The sequence below is a fragment of the Amblyomma americanum genome, chromosome 9 (genome assembly GCF_052857255.1).
Source record: "Amblyomma americanum isolate KBUSLIRL-KWMA chromosome 9, ASM5285725v1, whole genome shotgun sequence".
Lineage (NCBI taxonomy): Eukaryota > Metazoa > Arthropoda > Arachnida > Ixodida > Ixodidae > Amblyomma > Amblyomma americanum.
Window position 1 is genome coordinate 151,065,070 of NC_135505.1, and position 23,826 is coordinate 151,088,895.

Here is a 23,826-nt window from a genome sequence, read left to right on the forward strand (position 1 = left end):
AACAGAGCGACGCCGTGCATCGGCGCATTGTGTCGTTCCCTCGGGGAATTCTCCGCTGCCCGTGTTCTGCCTCGGGCGACGCGAGGATGTGCAATGTTTGGCGCACGGAGGCTTCTGCGGTGACTTAGGATCGCGGACAAGCGGCGCAACATGAAAGCTATCTGCCTGCTTAGCAAGTGTTGTGGCCAAAACTCGGAGCAGTGGGATCGTGTGTCGGTAAGCCAGCTTTTCAATTACCCAGCGTAACTATACCCAATAAGCACTGAAACTCCCTTGGACGTCCTGCGGGCGTCAGCAGGGGAGTTTTAATGTCTGCGGCAGATATCCCCTCAGGATCGGACGTAGTTTTAGTTCGTTGCGTAGGTAAATTATTATACTGGTTGCATCCAGTGTGCTGCGAATGTAACGCACACGCGTCACAGACGCGGACAAAAACAAGTAAAAACTGATAAAAGAATGTTGTAATATAGCGCTCGCAGTCGATCACTACAGCTATAACGCACAACGCTAACGAAAGCTTGAACCGAAATGTGAATGCTATATATACTTGTAGCCCTTCGTTTTCGGGCGAAACCCGATTTCAACCCCGACAATTAATGCCCCTTCAAGAGTACACACAATTAAGAGCAAGGGTTTGAGGGGCTCCTTGAGGCGTAGGCATTGTATACGAAAGAGTATAGAGAACGTACGTTTTCCTGCACAAAGCTAGGGACACTGCAGGAAAATTACTGAGTCTTTTGTGCTTAGTAGAAGAGTGTTTGTTCAACTGCTGATCTTAAACGTCTCTTAACGCTTGGTATTCATGACATCACTGAAGTTACGAAAAGTAACTTTCAGAAGCGGGACGCCAAAACGCGGGCATACACCGACCAGACATTTATTCGGCATCATGTATTAAGCGCTATCCACGCTAACGACGTCATGCTCCAGGGCACTTGAGCGTTTAAAATAGCCTGTTTTTTTTGTTTTGTTTTTTACAGCGTGCAAGGCAGGAAGGTAATTCCGGCATGCATGTCAAATAGATGAGAGAAAAAAAATAGTTTGGTGAACAGCTTTTTTTCCTCGAAACCTCTCATTTCCATGTTGTTTGTGAAATATACGTATTGAGCAAACAATACGGCACATTTTGTCTGTCAGAAACGAGCGCTTTTAGGAAGTTGTTTTTTTTTTTTGCAGCAAAAAAAAAACAGATTATGGAAATTTTTGCTGAATAAACCGATTTGTGACCGAATTTGGACTAAAAGAATATCGTCCGATTTTATAGCAGGCTGCGTGAAAATAATAGAAAACCCACATAAGCATGACAACTCGACACACGATCAACTATGCAGCATAATGGGCGCTGGGGCATGAGCGAGATGTGAAGCAACGTCAGTGTGAGCCAAATGTAGGAAAAAGAAAACTAGCTCACAGCTGAGGTATTTACCAAGGGCGCGAATGCAGAGGATGTTATTTCCAGACCAATGAAATAGCGCCAACTTTGCAGCCAGTGAATTATAGTTAAAGAACATTTTCCCTACGTGTGCGGCTGCCCGCATTTGCAGCATTTGCAGCTCTGGATGGAGAATTCTGCATTAGCAAATGCTCTCCGTAAATTGTAAGCTTTTGTTGAGTGATCAATCCCAGCGTATAGGGACATGAGAATGCGATTCGCCCTTGCCAAGCGTGCCGTGCTGCGAACTGAAAGCTCACACCAAAAGTGCCTAAGGGCACAAGCGACAGTTTTATTTCCAGAAAGACACAGAGCCTCGATCGGCTTATACGAGGAAGGAACATGCGCGTTTGTCGGCGAAATGCACCGTTTCTGCGCAGGCAATGCCATGGGCGGGAAAAAGGTGCGAAAGTAAGTGAAGGCGAGTTTTCGACGTCGACAGAAAGCGATAAGCAACGGCGTACATAGCCAGAAAAATCTTTTGGAGGGAATGGGGGCACATTTTGCGAGGAGCTGCCCAAACTACGGCCAAGTAATGCAAGGTCGGCGAACTAGGGCTTGGGGAAAAATTCCTCGCGGACTCCACACCAAGGTAGAAGCGGATGAGTCACCAAGAGGCAACGAGGCGGCAAGGGCTGCCGGCGCCACCAAGTGGCAGTCTGCTATGACACCACGTGGTAGGGTGTGTCGATCCTGCAGCAAAGACATCCTTTCTTGCGAGGAGTTGTGTTGTGATCAGTGTGTTTGTGGTGTTTACGGAGTGTGCTGGCTTCGTGTTTGGGGAGAATGGGGGTATTATTGAGAACTTTTCAGCTACTACAGCGAGCACCAACGCAGTAGCACTTGTTCCTTGCACGAAGCGAAACACTTCATGCCATTGCTGCACGCGAGAAGTGCTCTCACTCGCAGCTAAATCACGTGGCCTTGCTCGTTCATCCGCCCCCACCGTATACCCTTTACCCTGGGCGCTCTCCCTTGCCTCTTGGTGACGTCATTCGGTCAGATGATGAAAGCAATTCACTTTAACATTTCCTACACGACATCAAGCGTTCCCATGGCAACAAGGTAAGGACCTGTTTCGTGTAACATGTCATGTGCTGCCAGCAAGCACTCGCTGCCACCATATTAAACATAGTAGTAGTTTTGTGAATGTGGCTACTAATGGAGAATATGCCCAGAAACTGCGATGACTCAGTGGTTAGCGCGCTCGGCTGCTGAGCCGGAGTTCAGTCCCGTACGGCCGCGCTTCGACGGAGGCGAAACGCAAAAGGCGCGCGTGGGCCACAGGCACGAGATTATTCCGGAGCTCTCGGCTTCCTCCTCCTTTCATTCCCTCGTTCATCATTTCCGCTACGGCGCTGTTGAGGTGTCCACCGAGAATTGAGACAGTTGCCGCGCCTTTCGTTTCCTCATAATCAATTTAACAAAAACGCGTCCGCTGGGTTTTCTCGCCTCTATCAACGGGGAAAAAAAATATTTTGGTTTATGTATCCTTACAGAGAGGGGAGCGGCACTTGCTTTCTCCTGCTTTTAGTCCTGGGCGTCGAGTTTGCAGTATAGCACAGCGGCCCGTCCACACCTGAAAACGACACGACACGCGTTACAACGCCACGCGCGTTGCCAAGCGCCGGTACCGTAAACCTGAGGCGTGAACCTGGACTGTGATTCCGGCTGCGTTGCATCGAAGGCAGCTTTCACAGACGCCGTTTCCTTTCGGGCAGCGCCCCGGAGCCGCGCATTGTTGCCCCGCTCGGCGGCGCTGCAGGAAGCCCTCCACAGTTGACTAAACCGCCTCGCATCCTGTCGCCGGCCCACATCGGGGGCACGCGCGCCTGAGCACGTGGCGACATCAGCCGCGCTGCTTCCCCCGCGAACAGCGGCGCAGTTATTCTGTTCAGCGGCGCTGAATTAAGGCGAGTGCGCGGCCCCCGTAGGGCTGTGGATTAATAATGCCTTTTAAAGTGAACGGAATATACGTTTTAAATGGTGTTGCAGGGCAATCGGGATTGGCCTCACATATGTATACGCACGATGGATCCGCCTGCGTCTCGTAATTAATAAGAGGAAACGTATGCCGCCTGACGCTATATTGCGCTTGAATAGTACGGAGAAAGGGGGTTCTGAGAGACTCAGAACTTGGCTCACTCTCACTTCTCGGTGTACAATTAAACCGCGACGCGATGAAGGAGGGAGTGAAAGAAATACACCGTAGTGGAGGCCTTATTTCAACCACCTTGGGTTCTTTGCCGTGCGTTGGCATCGTTTCGCTTCCGGCAAAAGCCAGGAAAGGCTCGGCCGAACGATATTTCCGCGTGATTTCCCTGCGTCCATTGCGGAGCCGAGAGAGAGATAACGGGCACTGCACAGAACGGGCCAAGTCGACGGACGGAGGCCCGCTTCCGGTGTGCGAGGCGACCCATCTCGGCGGCGGAAGTGGGATAGCGGAAGCAGAACCGCGAGCTGCTTTGCGTCGGTGCGGGTGACCTGTCTCGCCCCCGGCTGCTGCGCTCGCCAGCAACAGCTTGCGGGTTTCATCTCGACAGCCGCTTTTCCGATATAGAGGCGAAATGAAGACAAAAAATTACGGAACCCGTAGTACAATTAGGGAGGAGGAAGACACTTCATTTAAGGCCAGCACTAAGGTCCTGTGAAAAAGAGCGCTTAATCCACAAAGACGCGTTGATCATCTGCCGAGCTCGAGTGAAGGAGACGTGACGACAGCTGTGGAAACTTCAAGGCCCGCTCTTCGGATGGCATAACCTTACACCGTTTGGTCCACTCGTGCTCCTGAGGCGCGCTTTGCCGCTGCGGCCAGGAAAATTTGCATAAATTTATCCTTGGTATATGCGCAACTCTATCTGTTGCGAGCGTTTTCCACGTTTGTACTGCATTGTGCGAGCCACTGCGGGAATATGAAGGATTTATTTCCGGCAATTCACAACGTTCCAAACCTCCATGAAGATGGCTCTGTCATTTGTGCTGTTTGCGTGCGGCTTCGGAACGTTCGAAATTCCAACCAAACTTAAAGAATAAAATGTATTTACTTTTAAAAATGCAGCACGAACAAGAAGCCTGAATAATAGCAATAATAAATAGCACACAAATGAAAATAAAAATTCGACCCAGATGGAGAGGAGAATTCTGAAGAATCTGCCGCGAAATTTGAATGTCTGGATTTAACTAGTTCGGAGGGAACGCCAAATCTAAACGGGTACTCCACGCGAAGGTCGTACCGTTCCGCCGTGATCAGCAAAAACACGGAGAAAAAAAAACGGGACAGACACTACAAGTGCTGACTTTAGTAGCGTGCTTATTTAACAGTGTGGTGAACTGCGGGGGGCTCAGCGGTTATGGCACTCGGTTGCTGACACGAAAGACGCGGGTTCGATCCCGGCCGCGCTGGTTGAATTTCGATGGAGGCGAAATTCCAGAGGCCCGTGTACTGTGCGACGTCAGTGCACGTTAAAGAACCCCAGGTGGTCGAAATTTCCGGAGCCCTTCACTACGGCGTCCCTCATAGCCCGAGTCGCTTTGGGACGCGTAACCACCATAAACCATAAACTAAAAATATACACCATTTCGCTTGTCAAACAGTAACAAAACGAGGTCTATAATAGTTGCATGGTCGCGTCTATCAGCCGGGGTGCGTAGCGTCTGATTTAAGCCCGTATTAAAACTGCAGGATCTCTTCCTGGCTGAGAGCGATTTACGGAACGCTTTATCCGTACTTTCGTGTATGTCGTTCATCATGGAAGGCCAAGTCCGCCAGACGCACATGTAAACTCTGTTAGCCCGTTTTCGCTCAACGCCTGAACACGCTGCGGAGCCCGAGGACGTGGGTTGAACCACTGATCTCCCCTGAATGGCGCATCGGGCGCCCGAGCTCGTGAAGCGAGCCGTTCGCAGTGCATTGAACGGGACATCAGGTGTGTTCTATAGAGCCAAAGCTCTACTTCACAACCAAAGCTGCAAAAGCCGTTTCATTGCTGAAGCCTCACCTAAATAAATAATTAAAATAATGCCGCGACCGGGTTTCGAGCTCGCGACGACGCAAGCGATCAGCTTCGCTGGCCAATGCGCGACAGCACTGTTCTGTCACTGCATTTCTCTTCTTTATTGCCACCTTCGGCAAGTACGGGAACACCCGAACCTTGTTGGTTGGTATGAGATCAAAATTTACGTGCATTCACTTTATCGAGAACATCCATCACTTCATCACAGAATCCCTGGTTCCTATAGGGATGTCACGCAGCAAAACATCTGCCCACAGGGCGGACACCGGGATCACATTTCTGACTGCCATTCGAGACTGTCAGCTAGCTAAATCCCATGCGAGCCAAAAAGAAACACCACATCATACATGGAATAAGCTCCTTGTTAACAGCGAGAAACCAAATTCCTGTGGGAGTGAGTGGGAGGTCAGCCGATCACGCCTCGTGTTGTTGCTGCCTCTGAAGCGATGGCACACACGCACTGCTGGGCAGGGTCTGGTGCAGATCCAAACAGGAGAAAAATTCATCCATGCTTATCTCAAGCGGCTCATAAAAAAAAAATTGAGGAATCTGGGGAAACACATTCTGAGGGGCCGAGGAAACAAAGAGGTGAGGGTTAACATAAAGTAATTGAAAAGTAATAATCATAAATAAATAAATTTTGAGAGAAAAGCAAAGGGAAAGAAGATTTAACACAAAAATCTCCCGGTCTCGATAACGTATACCTGTGAGGAAGCCAGCACACGTCCTTTGACGGTTGCACCGAAGGAGAGGAGGACGGGGAGATCTGTGAACGGCAGCGAGGGAAATAAACAAGTGCTTAATTATCTGCCGTGAAAACCGCCGGCAGGAGAGGATGAAAGGTTGTGAGAATGAAACTGCAACACACTGTCGCGCTGTCCATTGCGCATAGTCGTCTTCATCAACTTGCACCTGCGGCGCGAACAGATCAGATCAGCTTAACCTCGATCGAAGCTTTCCGTGAGTCTTATATCGTCGCCAGACATGCCGACGACCCAGCAAAGGAAAACAATGGGCCAAACAGGCTAAACACAAGCACGCCTTCGCACTTCTACTCGGTTTGCATTCGTTAAAACCCCGCCTAGTTTTTCACTTTGCCTGTCGTCTTTTTGTTATTGCACGACAATGCTTACCGGTCGTCCACTGCTCGAGAAGGCTAGCAAGAGGTTGGGAAAGGCGTTTCTGGGAAAAGGCTCCTGCGCAGACGAAAGGACAACACGTGCGGAGCCCTGTTTCCTCTGCTCTGTGCCATCATCGTTGGGCCACGAAAGAACACGCATGAAGGTTTGCTAAGTATTTGAAGCTGTGCGTGGTTTTACGTGATACCGCGCTCTTGCGAAGTTCAGTCACCGGTCTATATCCCGCGCTCTGAACCAAGGTTACTTAGCAGCATCAACGGGTGATAAGTTTAAGAAATGGATAAGCGGGCACCTTCTCCGGGCAGCCGACTTCTCAGCGACCACTTTACCGAGCTGTGTTTCAATCGAGCCGGAGCGAGGACGCGGCTGGGTGCCGACGGTGTTCTGGCTCACACGAGCTCCTAAGGATAGGGCACAGCATTTCCAACGCAAGTCTGTCCCGTATTGTACCAAGTAATGCCCGAGCGAGGTATTACTCGTGGCGCTTGGTGCCGTGAACTTAGAACAACGCTTGTTCTCAGCTCCTCCTCCGTTTCTCGTCGGTTATTTCTCTCGCGCTGCTCACGATATCGTAATGATAGCTAGCTATAAGATGGAAAATTATTTTGCGAGTTCCATACAGGTGCCGCTGTATAAACGCTACTGCGTAATATATGGAGTTAGATTTAAAAAAAAAACACCTCTGGTGGGTAAATGATCTCATAAAGCAATGAATATGTATTCACACAGCATCGACGTGTCGAGACATCGGCTGCCAGCAGCTCAAGACTATACTGCTGTATAATCGAGCGAACGGCCGACAAGTGCCTTACAGAAGAAGCCGCTTTTCAGAGCAAAATTGGCACGCACTGGACTTGACTATAAAGCGCACGTGCAGTTATCGTGCAGTATGGCTAGTTCTTAATCACGACTGTTGGCGTAATTTCACAGTCGGCCAAGATAGTCTAGGCCTCGTGTATCCGCTGTGATGCATTTAAATAATTCACTGGGACACCTTATGTGTTGGCAATTAAAAGCTGTTGATGACTTTGCCGGAAGTGACGCCACTTCCAGTCAGGGGGCGTAGCTTCTTTCCAGCCAATGGGAATTACCCGTCACAGTAAATGTGCGAATTTTACGACGCACACTCGAGGCCTTTATCGCGTGGAATGACGTTGACTGCGAACAAACAGCGGGGTCAACGAATGACAAACAGGAGGAACCATACCTGCAGCTGCGGACAAAAAAGCGGACGTGCCGCTCGCGACCGCAGTCAAGCGTCCACTGTGTGGGCGTGGGTGACTGGCGCCGGAGCTCCGCCCTCCCGGTATGCCGCTCGGGCCCGCCTCGACGCTTGGCTGCAGCCGTGAGCGGCGACCTTGACGAGGGGCCACACATTTCGTGTCAGACCCGCGAGCTTTTCAGGGAAGCCAACGGGGTGACCAGAGATCAGCCCGCTTCCTCCGTTTTTTTTCACGGAGCCTGGTTACGTACATTGCCACTGCTTTTAACATATGAGCTGTACGAAGAGCACATACTCCAAGACCAAATTAAGCATTGGCATTCAGCAAAAATGTTATATCGGGCAATACACGAATTAAACTGGCTTGTTTTTGTTTGTTTTATTTTGTACACGAGGGGTACACTGCACAAGAAGGACGACGTAAACATCGACTTTACAAACAAAATATACATAAATGCAGAAAAAGACGCACGATTCGAGTTGAGTGCACAGGTCAAAACAAACGTCCAACAATGATCAGCAGAAGAAAAAAATTGCTGGTGGTTTAGCTCTCGTTAACCCTGGTCGAAAGCGATAAGCTGCATCTCCCTGGCTACGTTCGTGGTCGAGCGACTGGCGGTTTCCATTGGTTTTTTAGGGAAAGGAAATGGCGCTATTTCCTTTCCTTAGAACCAACTTTATTTCACTTTCATTCCCTTAAGGCGCGATTCGGGTGTCCACCGAGATATGTGAGAGGCTTAATTTCCTTTCCTTAAAACCAATTTTCATTTTATTTTCCTTTCCTTACGGGCGTCGTTCGGATGTCCCCCGAGATACGTGAGACAGTAGTCATTTCCTTGATTGACCTCCAGCTACATTCAAGGTGAAACTTGCGGCCCAGCTGACGGCTCGAAAAGCTGGCGCAGTGAGGCTCTTCGCTTGGAAAGAAAATACATTCCCAGTCCAAACGGTAATTTCAATATAACCAGAAATAAGTACAGGCGCGGACATGCGGATCTTGTAAAGCAAGTCCGCGCTGTTCTTTCAGGAGGCGCGAGGTAAAGGGACGAAGTGAGAGGACGGGACGAGCGCTTGTTCCTTAAAATTCTCAAACAACAGGACTGTGCTGGATAATCTCTTGCGATTCACGGAAAGAAAGAATTTGCGCGCACGTTAACGCGTGGATTCAAGGCATGGTAGTAATATAATCACTGCTTGCTTTTGGTTAACGTGAAAAGCAGGGCCTAGTTCGGCTACATTGAGGATCCCACATACTCGCAAAATACTCGTGGCAGAGTGAGAGAGGGAACTTAGCAGCTCTTCTTTGCATCCGTTTAACTATTTTTACTTTAAGAACAATGCACTTCCAAACGGGTCCCATGTATACCGCTGGGGTATTTTTATGCTTACAAAGTATAGGCTGGCAGGTTGAAAGGCAAACTTTTACGTTCGGCGGAAAAACAGTAGTTGTTTTTCATCAGCTGGACATATTTGCTAGGCATGCCTTTCCCGCTCTAATGCAGAGCTAGCTGAGATATTTATATTTACCGTAAATTGAGAAGTGGCGCCGACACCAATTACTTTATCGATTCGAGGTTATTGCTTTGTGACACGTATATAGAACCACAGTTTATTCCTCTTTTACCTTCATTTTTCGATTCTGCCCTATTTCTCAACTCTTCTCTCTGCGGTGTCGACAAGTGCGGGCACTCCTCTAGAAACTCTCCATTATGACACCTAGTGCGATGATTTGCTTAAGGCTGAAAATCAGCATGCCGAAACAGAGCTGTCCGGTCTAATCCCTCTTTCATAACAGATGCCTTGCACAGCCGACACATAATATAGCCTATTATATTATAGCCTAGACACATAATACTTACTTCCACCGTCCAGACATATTTCCAAGCTCCTTGTCCTTTTGTACTGGAACGATATAAATACCATGCCGTTCGCGTGTGATGACGACGATGTCCTCAGGCTTAATTGGCACATACCCACGGCGGGAGATTGGCCAGGGTGTAATGATCGCTACTTCTTTTTTGTCCACCCCCCCCCCCCCCCCCTCTTTCTGTTCCTCGCGCCTTGAGCGATGCCCCAGTCGGCACTGCAGTGCTTTTTAGTCGTGCTTTGTGCTTGTTTCTCACGATTTTGTCTTGATATCTGGGCTTCGCTGAGAGATGATGTTCTTTATCGTCTTGCCAGTTCATCGCTTTCAGTGTAACAGCATAAGGAGCTTCATCGGGGAGAAAATGGGCCGTCGGTCACTCAGTTCCCATGCAGGACCGATAGTGACGACGCCAGGTCGGAAGTGACAGCTACACTTTTCGATTTATGTTCGCCGCTTCCGTGTCTCCACCTCTGGACGCCATCGGGGAAGCCACCAGCCAGAAGGACCCGAAGAGATGCGTCCGTGTGCAGCCAGTCGTGTAGGGGTCCGCAAACACAACCATGAAAGAATGACACAAAACCCGACGTGAAGGCAACAGATTCCAACGCATTGCCAACGGGAAACGTAATTATAGGTATCCTCGGGAATTTTTCTTTCCTTGACGCTTCTACATTGTTTACTGTAAGGCCTTAGGGTCGTTAATCCCCGAGTACCAGAAATAAAGATTGATTGATAAAGATAGTGCAACATCTTTTCATTTCATTTTATTACCTTAAAGGCCCCAAAAGAGGGGTGTTACATAAGGGGTGGCAACAATTAAAAGCACAGATTCACAATAACAGGAAACTTTTAACATTATCAGCGAAAAGACTTGGGCAAGTGATGATGGCGACGTTGTTTGGAAGGCCGTTCCAGTCTGCGGCTGCACGAGGAAAGAAGGAATTAGAAAAAGTGGCGGTGCGTGAGCGTGGACGGGCAACTTGTAGGTGGTGGCTGGTGCGATGAGATATGCGTGCTGGGGGAAGAATATAAGGTGCGATGTGCACAGGGCTGTGGAAGAGCTTGTGAAATAAAGACAAGCTGGTAATGCGATGGCGGAGCGATAAGGGTGATAATCCGGATGCTGTTTCTGAGGAGGAAACGCTGATATCATAAGAGTACGATGAATGAATGAAGCGAGCAGCGCGATTTTGAACAGATTCGAGGGCATTGATGAGGTAAGCTTGATGAGGATTCCAAATGGGCGATGCAAACAGATACTGAAAGCAGTATCACCAATATAAAAAAAACTAAATCAGGCCCAGTATAGACTCCTGCAGTACTCTGCTGCTTATGCTTAATCATCCCAATTTGTAACCACTTAGTCCAATGCGTTCCGGGGGAGTCCCCAAAGGTGCGTCGAAGGGAGCGATTACTCATCATCGCCTACCCAAGCGCAGCCATGCGGCTGCAGAGGAAAGCTGTACACCTTCAACAGAAGCCTCGCATGATAAAAAATTCCTCCCGGTTCAGGGTCGCGCTGTGCAGCTGTCGAAAGCTGCACAGCTTTCGTTTGTAGCTGTATGGCTTAGGTGGTGATGAGTAATAGCTCTTTATTATCGCAACAATCTATTTCGGCATCTGCTCTCTGCCGATTAGGTATTTGGTATCCATGTGGACGAACTGACGATTCCCATTAGTACTAATCCGTAAATAAATCGCTCTGATGCACTCTGTCCAAATCATGAGGTTAGGCAGGGGATATTTCATGAATTTTCGCGTGGTTCTTCCGCTGCAATGTCGTTAACTGCCTCTGTACTATAGTTGCGTTACAGTTGAAAGGCCTTGGCGGAAATCACGTTAACTGAGAAAAAAAATTCAGTTACTGCAAGATGGGTGTAGATTGACATCGATATTATAAACTCGAGCATTTTCTCATTCGAGCGAGTTGGGGAAACTCTGTGCGATTTTTTATTTTCCCGCTGGTCTCCAGATTTGTTGCAAACAAACAAATCGTATGATGGGGTTGGGAAAAATAATTGAAAATAAAACGCCCCGGCCCATGTCACGAGGTATAACGGGCTCAAACGAATCGAAAGAAAAATATTTAGGAATTACGGGGAATATAAATCCTGCAAGAAAAAAAAAAGACCTCTACTGTCCAGCCCGACAACCGCCAAAAAAACGCTATGGCCGCTCACACTGAGATTATTGGATTTTGGGAATGGATGCGCACTGCCTGAAAGGGTGAGATAATTTAAGGTTGATTGGGGTTTGGGGGCGCTCTGTTCGTGAGGGATTGTTTTAGCTAAAGCCATTGAAAACAACAAGTCTTCACAACGAAACTGACTGGAGACTACGCCTATCTGTATCATGAATCGGGAGGCCACAAAATACGCGCGAAGAATGGTCCGGTCAAGTTCGCGGTTTCCACTTGCAGAAAGAAGAGCCGGAGCGAGCAACCACAGATGAACTCTTTGGGCGCGCAAGATCATTAGTGGCTGGCATTGTTCGCGTTCAAGGCCGTTCCGCAAGGTACACCGGATGGCCGTAACGAGGGCGCTTCCATTGTCCACGGGCCGGACGCCCGAGCAAATTAGCGCCACGGCGCGATTCAAAGACACTGGCGCTTTATGGCCCAAAGCGAGGCCCGCAGTCAGGACGATCCCATCCCCCAGCGAAGCCAGTCGGAACCTGCTGGTTGACAATTACCGCGCCTGTCCCGCTATCCGAAATGCAAACCGGGAAAGAGGCGAAGAGCTGCAAGAATGTCTCTTCGAAGAAGCAACCCCTGTCGAATGCTCAGGCGGCCCGAGATGGCCTCCAACCTCACGACGTTGGCGAAGCAGCTCTCCCTTCCGGCGCTGACGCCATTTATTCCAAATAAAAGACACTTATACCCCACGTTTCAAGGAAGCGCGGCACTAATTTTTGCAAATAGATTTTTCGAGGCAGGGACATCTTTTGATGCATCGTAATATCGACGTTGGCGGACACCACAGACGAGGCGAATTAACCACTAAAGTTATTTAACTGAATTCTAGTAGTTAACCTCTTCACTATCACATATAGGCGCCTGTTTGCAATTAGAGATTTGTAGCCGGAATTATTAATAGCCATATCAGTTTTCACAACTTCGAAAACGCGATTACCCTCGCTGGTGTGGCTCAACAAATTTTGTCCATTTATTCCGCAATTCGAAAACTGCGCGCGTGGCATGTGGGCGTCAAAGCGGCACTGAGCGTTGTACCTTATTGCATTTACTGCCTGCCGGGAAAATGAGCGCGTGTGTGCCGTCGCGCATTGCAAAAATAAAGAAGGAGGATTCGGCAGATTAAGTTTTAGATAGCGTATAAAACATGCAGCATCGTCAAATGAACCACTAACCGGACAAACTTGCACGCAGTGGTGTGTGGGCCGCATTTTCTATAGCTCTTATTATGGCGAGCTCCTCGAGGTCCGAAGCAGTGCTAGCGTGAAATTCGGCAGTGACAAATCCCGGACAGGGTTGTCGTAGTGGTTCCTGTCCCGTATCATAGCATTGCGTCTGTGCATAGCGCAGACTGTATACGTACTATACGTCCCACCTTCTAGCTGTCTTCTGGCTTGATGTCTGTCTGGGCGCATACTGCCCGGTGTAGGTGGAACGAAAATCCGGCCACGCTCATCAAAGGTGTGGTTAACGGTATAGTCTTCTTGGCCACCCTCGAGTCGCGCGGGGACCAGTAACAAGTTAGCTACAATCCTCACAGACTGACAGGAGACGCTTGAAGCAAGACATGTCCATTCACACGGCGGCAGCACCAGTCGTGCACTGGCCGCTTCCGCCTGCTGCTACCGCATCGTCTGGGTGCATCCGCAGGAAGCGCTCGCCAGCGAACTACGGAGCCGAGTTGCCTCGGGGACAGTTATAGGGTTCGGCCCAGATTTCGGGGCAGGCTTTGAGTGTGCACTTCTCATACGCTGTGAGGAACGCCGCATGCACTTGCCGCGCACAGCTCTCAGCGGAAGAAGCTGTCCTATAACGGCAGCTACAGACGAACACGTTCCCCTCGCCTAAAAACCAACATGCCCGTCACCCCACCGACGCCCGCCCTTTTGCACAGGTCCCCCAACACTATTACACGTCCTGAGAATGCGCCACCATCTGCCACTCCTCAAGATCCTTGCGGTCCCTCCGGCCACCAGGCACCTTCTGCTCGTCTACTGCAGTGGGCGGGAAATTTCCGGCGGATCCATCCTCGACGGCAAAAATTCATTTTTTTTAATTGTTAATAAAACCTAATCTCTCTCGCGCGCGCGCCATCTAAGTGAAATCTGTTGTTATTCTGCGTCCCACAATCAAGAACTCCTTCTGGTGTTTCTGTTTCAGCCGCCTTGTTCGCCTTGAAATTGACGCTGCATTGCATTTAAGGGAGTTTCTGCGACGAAATAATGGGATTTTCCTTTGATTTTTTTTTGCACAAGGTTTTTTTCTGAGGAAAAGAGGGAAGGGGGAGCAAAAATGTGTTACTGTTGGTGCACTAGTACTAAGTAACTGCTACGGACACGTGCATAGGCAGCTCCTGCAGTTTTGCAATGACCGGCGTAAGCATATATATATATATATATCTACGTTGGCATCACAGAACATGTCGCAAACAAAACCCCGCTGTGCCGAAGGGCAACGACCAGCTGAGCCAGTACAGATACATGCCATCATGGGTGAGATGTAGCAGGTTTCCTCTGGGGCGGTCTCGTACACGTTACAGAAAACAAGTAACCGAATACAATTACTTCATCTGAAATGTAACAGATTACAGCCTCCAAAAAGTAGCTGAGCAATTCCAGAGAAGTAATCGATTACAGGACAATTATGCAAGTGCAGCTTTCTTGGAGATCCCTTTTACTTTGAGGCGTGTGGAATATTGTAGGATACTGTTGTATACATACTGACGGCAACGGTCTAACCTTCTGATGTGTAGCAAAATCTTACTTTTGAAGTTTGTCCTGCGCTTCTTAATACTGCCACAGAAAATCAACGGGGTGCGTTTTCGACACTGGATAGCAGGCATATACAAGCGTCCCGAGGAGGGATCTGCAGATATATTGATCGTTTTAGTGCATCTTACAATGTGCCAAAAAATTGCGTTCATAAACAACTTCCCGTTGAAAAAAAAACGCGTTTCTCGAGAATTCCTGGGTACGGGAAGGAGCTCCAGGCAGATAGCATATCGGAATGTGATCAACAGCGTCTAATTAGGCAGAATGTAGATTACCAACTAAGTATAGAGAAGGCTGGCCGGTAGAACAAGGGCGAGGCTTTTCTACTGCATTCGAGAATCTCCGGCATTGACGACGGTGTTCCTTACAAAAGCAAAATCAGCAGACGACGACGATGATCATGAAAGAGAAAATGACGGCTCGGTTTCGTGCCGGAGGGAGTGGCGCAGTCGAGCCGCACGCGCGGCAGATGTTCGGGCTCGCAATGTGCGGGGGACCACAGAGGCGCAATGCGGCGGCAGATGGAGGAGGCGCTGGCCACGTGGCAGACGACAGCGGTCGCGTGGCAGACTGCCCTCCCTCCTCCTCCGGTGGTAGGGGCAGCTGGCAGGCAGTTTTCGAAGAGCCAAGTCGACAGCTTGTGCCCCCCTCCCGGATTTTGCAGCAGAGCGAGGAAGGAGGGGGGAGGTGCCTTGGGCCTCACACAGTGAGCTATTTGCAAAAGAAATAAAAACACAGGGAGTCAATCAAGCGCGTCAGTGGTAAGAATACAGAATCCGAACGTGGACAGAGGATGAGTGACTTGGGTGGATTCAGGGCGTAGTTCTTACAGTGAATACGAACGGACAATGCGACAGAGTGCTACGATAAATGTTGAGGAAAGCTGACTGGTATTTATTAGTTTATTAGCAGCCCGACGTTTCGGGACTCACCCGGTCTCCCGAAGAAAGGACAGATGGGTCCACAAACGTGGGGTGCTAATATTGGTTAGTGTCAGTATTCCTCAACTTTTGTATTTCAAACCCAACCCGTCGAAGATGATCTCACTCGAAACGCTTCTGTCAACTGGTTTGCTTGGTTTACTTATCTTTGCACGCTCTCGAGAAGGCGTTGATTGCATCTGCGACTGCGCGAAAACTTTTTTTTTGTATGCAGCAAACATTCTTCAAAACTCTTAGCTCTGGTTTTATGAAGACGACTGAAGGGGTGCTTATGTATTTGTTTTTTCCCTGGCGAGTGTGCACTGCCTCCGATGTCTGTTCTGTCATGTGGACGTAAAATCACATTGGTCAGATTCAAACTTCGGTCGACATGACTTGTGCGGCTTACGACGCTCCGTTATATCAAGGTTGTTAGAAGTGGCGAGCATTGGTCCCGTAACGCAGAAAACGAAATAAAACCACACTGGCAAAAAAAAAACGTCGCTGGCTTACTCACAGAAATGAAACGCTTCCATGGACGCAATACAGTCGTCTTTTTTATTAAGATTTATAATTAAAAGCAGCAGAAAGATCTTAGGACGTTAGCAAAATTTCCATATACGCTACAGTCCCCTCGATAGCCAGAAAAACAAAGCATGCTGATGACGATATACGTGCGCATGTGGGCGGGTTCATGGGCCACTTTTGGAGAGGGTGTTTGGGGGGGGGGGGGGGGGGTGCCCATCTTGGCATCGTCGCAAAATGCAGTCAAGCAATTGTCTCGCAGGTCTGAGCTGGACAGAGCAGTTGCCGCCAGCACATCCGCAGTCATCGCGCTTGCCGGTGAGGTGTATCGAGTTGCCTGAAAATTCTTGACGAGTAAAAGTCACTGATGGATACGCCATTGGAGTCGGGCGCGGTTACTGATGCGGCGGCGAGAGTCGCGAGCCAAAACCTAGCTGGCCAGCGCGGGAAGTTCCCTAATTCCAACACTCTCCCCACGCACAGTCGGTGTTGACATTCTTATGCCACGGTACGAACTCCATGCCATGCATGCATGCCCGTTTATCTGAAAACTTAAATAAACTTATTTCCCATATCATAACAAAAACAAAGCCGAAGTTTTCTTGCGCAAATTTCTAACATGACAGGCATGTCACTTCGATGGATCCAGAAAGGAAAACAGTAGCGCCGAAAAACACACAGACACAGTAGAAGAACGACGTAGGACAAGCGCTCGTCCTACGTCGTTCTTCTACTGTGTCTGTGTGTTTTTCGGAGCTACTGTTTTCCTTTCTGGATCGAAATGAACCATCTAGCCAAAACAGAAGTTCTTCAAAACACTTCGATGGAGTGCAGGAAAATTCAAAAACAACATGGCTATGGAACAACGTGGCTATGCGTGGCTATGGAGAAATGCATGGTAGCGATAAGGAGAATTTTTTTTTTACTGAATCTCCTCATTTCCATTAGAAAACTGCCCCTCTTCCTCGTCCCACAAATTCTCTCCCTTATACAGCTTCGGGCTTGCATTAAAGTTTTCCACCACCGCCACATCCTTGAAACCGGCTCGACAGTTTAGCGTCTGTCTTCTGATGAGGTATACGAGCTCTTCATGTCTGATCTGCCGAAAGGCGAAGTTTGCAAACATGGATTAAGCTGGCGGCTGTGTCGATTGAAGGAGACTGGGCGTCTTGCATTCCTTATCCGCGTCACAAGCGAACCGAAGGAGAGTTCGCATGGCATCACGTGTGCTGGATGCTCTTCGGTCTATCCGCGTGTAACGTACGGGTCTCGACTCGCGGTTGTGGTTAGGCGAGCAAATGATGGACCTTTTCACAGACAGGTCCACGGGCGCCGCCATGGCTCGTAGGACAGCAAAGAGTTGAGGATTTAGCTTTCCCACATTCTCTCCACAGCCCAGAAAACCGGTTTTCCCGAGGGTCGTGAAAAGGTCTCTGCACGTCATCATCCTTCGTTATCCTATCTCTTCTCTTCCTCACGTTCCCTCAGGCCGACCTCTCCCTCAAGTAAACCTCGCTCTCGGTCCGTCTCCACAAACGTTGAGCGTAAAACGCAGAATGCACATTCTTTGCTGATTTGCACCACAGCATGCGTCAGGTAAAATACCGTCAAACGCCGTCATACGTCAATAAATTACCGCGAAGTAAAGCCGTGCCTATATAGTACACCTGTTCACAGACTAGTGTTCTCACAGAGATGTGCCTGCAGCCTTGTATCTAATGTATACGATTCATCTTGAGAAAACCAAGCAGCACGAAAAAACGGGGACGAAAAAGACACACATACGACAGCATTCGTCCAGTCGTATGTGTGTCTTTTTCGTCCCAGTTTTTTCGTGCTGCTTCGTTTTCTCAGGATGAATCAATACCAACTGGCCCAAACTTCGGTGCTTTTGCAATGTATGCGAAAGACACACGCAAGGTATAGTCGTGCAAGGCAAAAATGACACCCAGAACGGCTTTCCTGATATAGCATCCGTGAGCGAAGACGCGTCATAAGCCGCGATTACCAAGCGACATACCTGCTCGTATAAAATAACGACAACCTCTGAAGCAATAAATGTACCCCCCCCCCCCCACCCAACTTCCCCAAAAAAAGACATTTCATGGTACGACGAGCAGCTTTCCTCTTTTTTTACATCTAAGGCCTATACTGCAACCTGCGGCACATATCAGCTTGGATATATGGCCAGGTGATAGATGGCACTACATTGCCAAGCTAGATAAAGCTAGCTGCACTGCAAAACGATCTATATCAAAGCAAGGTCTAGCGCGTGCCTATCAAACAACAATGATCGCAGCTCTCATGCCAGAATACCATTTTTGTATAATACCGAGTATGTACTGAATAGTATGTGTGCAGTGCAAACTGGATGAAAATGTACCCCTACATGTCATTAGCTGTCACTAGTAATTTTGGCGATGCTGTCATAGTTATGGTTTGCTTGTACCACATAAATTCCTAATGAAGCACAGAACTCATGCGCTAAGTTTCTGTTTTTCCAAGTCGAGAGACCGCCCTCAACCAGTATGTATCATGAGGCTGAGATGAGGCGGAGCGGGGACCGCGGCAGGTCCCTGAGATATTAGTAAGGCTACACAGGGTGCCTGAGGGACTGGGCAAATGAGGTGGAGGTTGAGTGGCGTCCCCAAAGTCTTTAAAACAAGGCCTCGTGAGTAACGGCTGATCGCCAGAGACGCTCTCACTTTCGGCAGCATTGTTCGCCCGCTGATGGACCGTTGCACGCGAAGACAGATCCATTGACCTTTCCGCGAGCTCTGCGCGCGCAGCTGGCCGTGACTTCTGGTGTCAACCGCCAAGCGCCACTTTGACACGACGCAGGCGCCGTCGCCCCCTCTCCCGAACCGTGCTTGCGACGTTCGTTTCCAGCACACGTGTAACTGGAAGCGCTGTGGAACACCAACTTCCACCCTTGAAATAGCGGCACGGACGCCTATTGTGGGTGTGCTGCAAACTGGCGCACGATTCAACATTTTGGTGGAAACCGCACAAAACTCCACCTGGCGGAAGGAATTAAGAAGGACACATCAGGGGTGTCGGATGGCCCTCTTCTGTCCGTCCGCCTGTTTTCCGGCACAAGAGTGTTCCTCCAACTTTCTATTGCAATTTGATGCAGTATTTGCGCCCGAGCAAGTGTGCTTCGCTCAAATGCACGTACACCTTTTCATAATGCGAATGCACCCCAGCGATCACGTTCAGAATTTCATAGTCAATCGTCATACCCAACTTTCAAGTAATCAAACGACAGTTAAGACAGTTTTGGAGCCCATATATGACTTCTCAGTCATAGATTCATTCTGTGATCCTCGCGGTATCGCTTTTCAACACGAGCACAAATTCGAATAATCTTTCCAGAAGCCACAAACAAAAAAAATCGGCGGGGGAGCCAGTGTTAGGGGGAGAGTGAGCACGTTTTGTGACGTTGAAACTATCGCTTCTAAACTATTAACTGGCGCCTACCTCGCGAGCAGCTCTCGCCCCTCCTGTCCAACAGTTTGGCAGAAAGAGGCCTTTGGCGAAGTGCTTGCCTTCCGAATCTCGGGCTGGTGTCGCGGGATTGTTTTGATGTAGGTTCGGATGCGATGAAGAGTCTGAAAGAGGGAAACTAGCAAGGGAAATCAAAATTACTCGGAAAATTTAGCCACCGACGAGCACCTCAGCAGACTTCCAGTGTCTCGACAATCTGGTGTTTTCTTCAACGCCACTGCGACGGGCAGCCACTGCAACAAATCTTTCTTCCTAGACACCAAACTTCTTCAATGTGTTTACGCTTCGTTAATACGAAAACTCGCTGTCTGGACGACGGCAAGGTGAACGTGCACATAGTCTATTGGAGCCCGCGTATTTTTGTCGCGTTATTATGGACAACATTAAGAACAAAATTACGACTGCCTCAACCAGGGTTTTCCTTTTTTGCATTATGAGTACCGGATACGAGTGGAATACAGTGGGAAAGTGCAAATGCCTGAGTGACGGATTTTTTCAAGGTGCCCGCTCATGCGCCTTGCCATTTGCCGTGTTGCATGAATAGTTGTGAAAAAGCTCTCTCTGCAGCTCGTGCTACGTGAAAGCCGCATTCAGCAGCTGTCTGAGTACGTATATGTAATGCCGGGTCAGGGGACGTGAGCAGTCAGAGTAGGAGATACATCATCACGCCATTCATCTTAAAGCGTCTCATAAAATACTAGGCACTCAGAACTGCACCAAATTGTTTTTTTATGCGTTGCATATTGCAATCACTCAGTTCAGCCCTTGGGCGCGGCCGGGCAGCCACCAAACCAAGTGACGTGACGTCACGACAGCCGGAGGAAAAGCTGGGCTCCAACTCGCGCGGTCGCGCGCGGCCGCAGCCACCACCTGACTCCCGCTCCTCCCGCTAGGGGCGCTGCGCCGGCGCGTGACGTCACGGAGGAAAAGCTGGGCCCCAACTGGCGCGGTCGCGCGCGGCCGCAGCCACCACCTGACTCCCGCTCCTCCCGCTAGGGGCGCTGCGCTATGATTGACGTCACGGCATATGTATAAAAGAGCTGCGCTCCTTCGCCGGGACAGTCTTATACCACTGTCACACGGGCATTTCGAGGGCCCTCGAACCGATAGTCTATCGACTCAAAGGCGATCGAGCGCTGCTACACGGGCAGTTTCAATGGCGATCGAGTCAATAGCCTATCGAGTCAACAGAGCAGCACGGAACTCCATCGAGATATGCAACGCATTCTTGGCTTAACCAAGCTAAGCCTGGCCATTTTTTTGAAGATAATGGCGACTTGGATAATTCACTTGAAGCTCGCAAAGTTTTGCCTAATTTCCATTACAGTACTACATTCATCATCATCATCAGCCTTACTACACCCACTGCAGGGCAAAGACCTCTCCCATGTCTCTCCAATTAACCCTGTCCTTTGCCAGCTGCATCCACCCTTTGCCTGCAAACTTAAACTCATCCGCCCACCTAACCTTCTGCCGCCCCCTGCTACGCTTACTTTCTCTTGGAATCCACTCCGTTACCCTAAAGGATAAGCGGTTATCTTGCCTTCGCATTACATGCCCTGCCCAAGCCCCTATCTTCCTCTTGGATTTCTACTAAGATGTCATTAACACGCGTTTGTTCCCTCACCCACTCTGCCCTCTTACTGTCCCTTGGCGTTACAGCTACCACTTTCCTGTCCACAGCTCGCTGCGTTGTCCTTAACTTAAGCTGGACCCTTTTCGTTAGACTCCACGTTTCTGCCCTGTAGGTAAATACCGGTAAGATACAGCTGTTGTACACTTTCCTCTTGAGGGAAATTGGTAAACTGCCACTCATGATCTGCGAGAATTTGCCATATGCGCTCCACCCCATTCTTATCCTTCTAGTTATCTCTCTCTCATGATCCGGATCAGCTGTCACTATACCTGCCCTAAGTAGACGTATTCCGTTTCAACTTCTAGGCTCTCGCTGCCAATTGTGAACTGTTGTTCCCTTGCTAGGCTGTTGGTTTTCTGCATGTTAATTTTTAGACCCATCGTTCTGCTCTGCCTGTCTAACTCATTGATCATGATTTGCAGTTCACCTCCTGAGTGACTCAGCAAGGCAATGTCATCAGCGAATCGCAGATTATTTAGGTACTCTCCATTTATTCTTATTCCCAACTGTTCCCAATTCAGGCCTCAAATACCTCCTGTAAACATGCGGTGAACAGCATTGGCGAGATCGTGTCTCCTTGCCTGACGCCCTTCCTTATTGGAATTTTATTGATGACTTTATGGAGGACTATAGTAGCTGTGCAGTTGCTATATATATCTTCCAGTATTTTGACATAAGGCTCTTCTACCCCCTGATTACGCAATGCCTGCATGACTGCTGATGAGTACTACATTACTTGCTTATAATTCCGATGGGGTTAAATACCTCGAAATTATGAACATGATACCGGTCTTCATTGTCCCCCCCCCCCCCCCCCCCGACGAAGCAACTGCACGCCCCTGCACCGATTACTCCAATCATGCGCGGCGCAGCATCCCGCAGTGTATATTACCACCTATACCCCTATCCTTTCTCGCTATCTCTCCCCCCTTTCTTTCCCTCTCCCTGTCCTTTTATTCCCGCTAGTCGCAGCTCGGGTGCTTCAGGTTCCGATGGCAGATGCCGCGGCTAGCAACATCTTTTCCTTCCATTGTTATTTTATTAATAAAGAGCCACTAACAACAACAACAACAACAACAACAACAACATACGTTAAGATTTTACAAGGTAATCACCAGTTCTGTAACAGCAGAGCACAGTACATGTGTACTTTCGTACGGCGCAGTTAGAACAGGTATTCTTATAATGATTTTTAAAGTAACTAGCACAAGCATGAAGAAGAAAAGGAGGAGGTGTGGACACTTAGTTCGCCGATCAACGTTCTACAAGAGGATTTGTCTTTGTTTGGGCAGAAAGACAGATTTCGTCCTGGTCCATTGCGGACCAGGACGAAACAGGGACCAGGTTCTTCAACTACGAAACTTATCAGAAGAAAAGTGCATAGCTTTCCTTCGTAGCTGTCTGGTTACGCTTATGCGGATGGGAAATAATAATTACTGGCTAACTTAAGCATACTTCACCCTAGGGGTTTCGCTGGATTCGAGAGTGAAACGCCGTAGTCCACGCAGTGGTGTTTGCGCTCCAGCACATCCTGAGCGTGCACGAAATATCCCTGCCGGTCGCTATAGCTGAGCGCTCAGAGGCAGGCGCTTCCGTTCCTATTTTAAACTCGCGCACGTGCAGGAGGCAGATGTCAACCGTGATGCACGGTGGGGACACGACCGGAAGGAGGCGCGAGACAAAAAAATAGAGGCGCACCATGGAGGGCCTCAGTCAGAACAGCTGCTGTCTGCGCGCACGGACCTGCGCACGAAGACACTGCGAACTGCGGCTCGAGAAGTGGAGCGCACAGAGTTCAGACACCACGAGGACAGGAAAAGAAAATTGGGAAAAGCTCGCAGTTGAATCCGACGGCGGAAACGAGGGGAGTGGGATGAGGCGCCACTGCATTGCGGCCCTTCAAGCACGTGCTGTGGGAAGCTATTTCGGAATGGTTCTTCCGGCTCGGAGACTCGTGATTCCAGGCAGTTTCTGCCCAGCGTGTGCAGGACCGAAAATGGATCATTCTCACGGCACAACAGTGCCGTCTGTGTCAGCTTCGAGCTAGCACAGAGCCTTATTCTTAAGAGAGAAATGAGGAGAAAGTGTGTCCTTGAACACGTTATGCTCCGACGACCCGAGAAAGCAAATGAAGCACTGAGCGCTCGAGGCGTTGTCACAGGGCATCTTGTTTCGTAGTGCTTAACGAATTGATTGAAATCTATGCACTGTTCGAAAGAGTTAGTGGCTGCAGCCACGGCTGTTTCTGCAGGATACAATGCGGGGAGTGGCAGACGGAAGGATGTAGTCCCCGCACTGCATTGTCACGCTGCTCACGCTAGCAGGCTGTTGAGAATCGGCCGACGCCATTGGCTGAAAGGCGGTCCTTTGACGGGGAAAAGCCGCTTCGTTCTAGAGTTGCATCACACTCGCCTTTGTGCGTTGGACGGCTGTCGGAGCACCACCCTTCTTTTCCAAAGCGCCATTTGCTCACATGTGATGCCCAGCGCTACGCGTCTCTCTTGTCGCAGTGCAGAGTTGAGAAGACCGTTGCGGTCGGACCATCGCTGCAGCCTTTCGCGATCACGCCTTTCCCCGCTGTCTCTTGAGCTGCAAGCTTAGAC

The 23,826-nt window shown here is 49.3% G+C and overlaps 1 protein-coding gene across 1 annotated transcript in view; it reads left to right on the top strand.

Moving 5' to 3' along the window:
- Positions 1-23,826, top strand: part of insc (spindle orientation adaptor protein inscuteable) — a 40,995-nt gene continuing 17,169 nt past the window's right edge. The window contains exon 1 of the mRNA XM_077638119.1: positions 1-216. Coding sequence (XP_077494245.1) covers positions 151-216 — 66 coding nt within the window. The 5' untranslated portion in view covers positions 1-150. The remainder of the gene's footprint in view (positions 217-23,826) is intronic.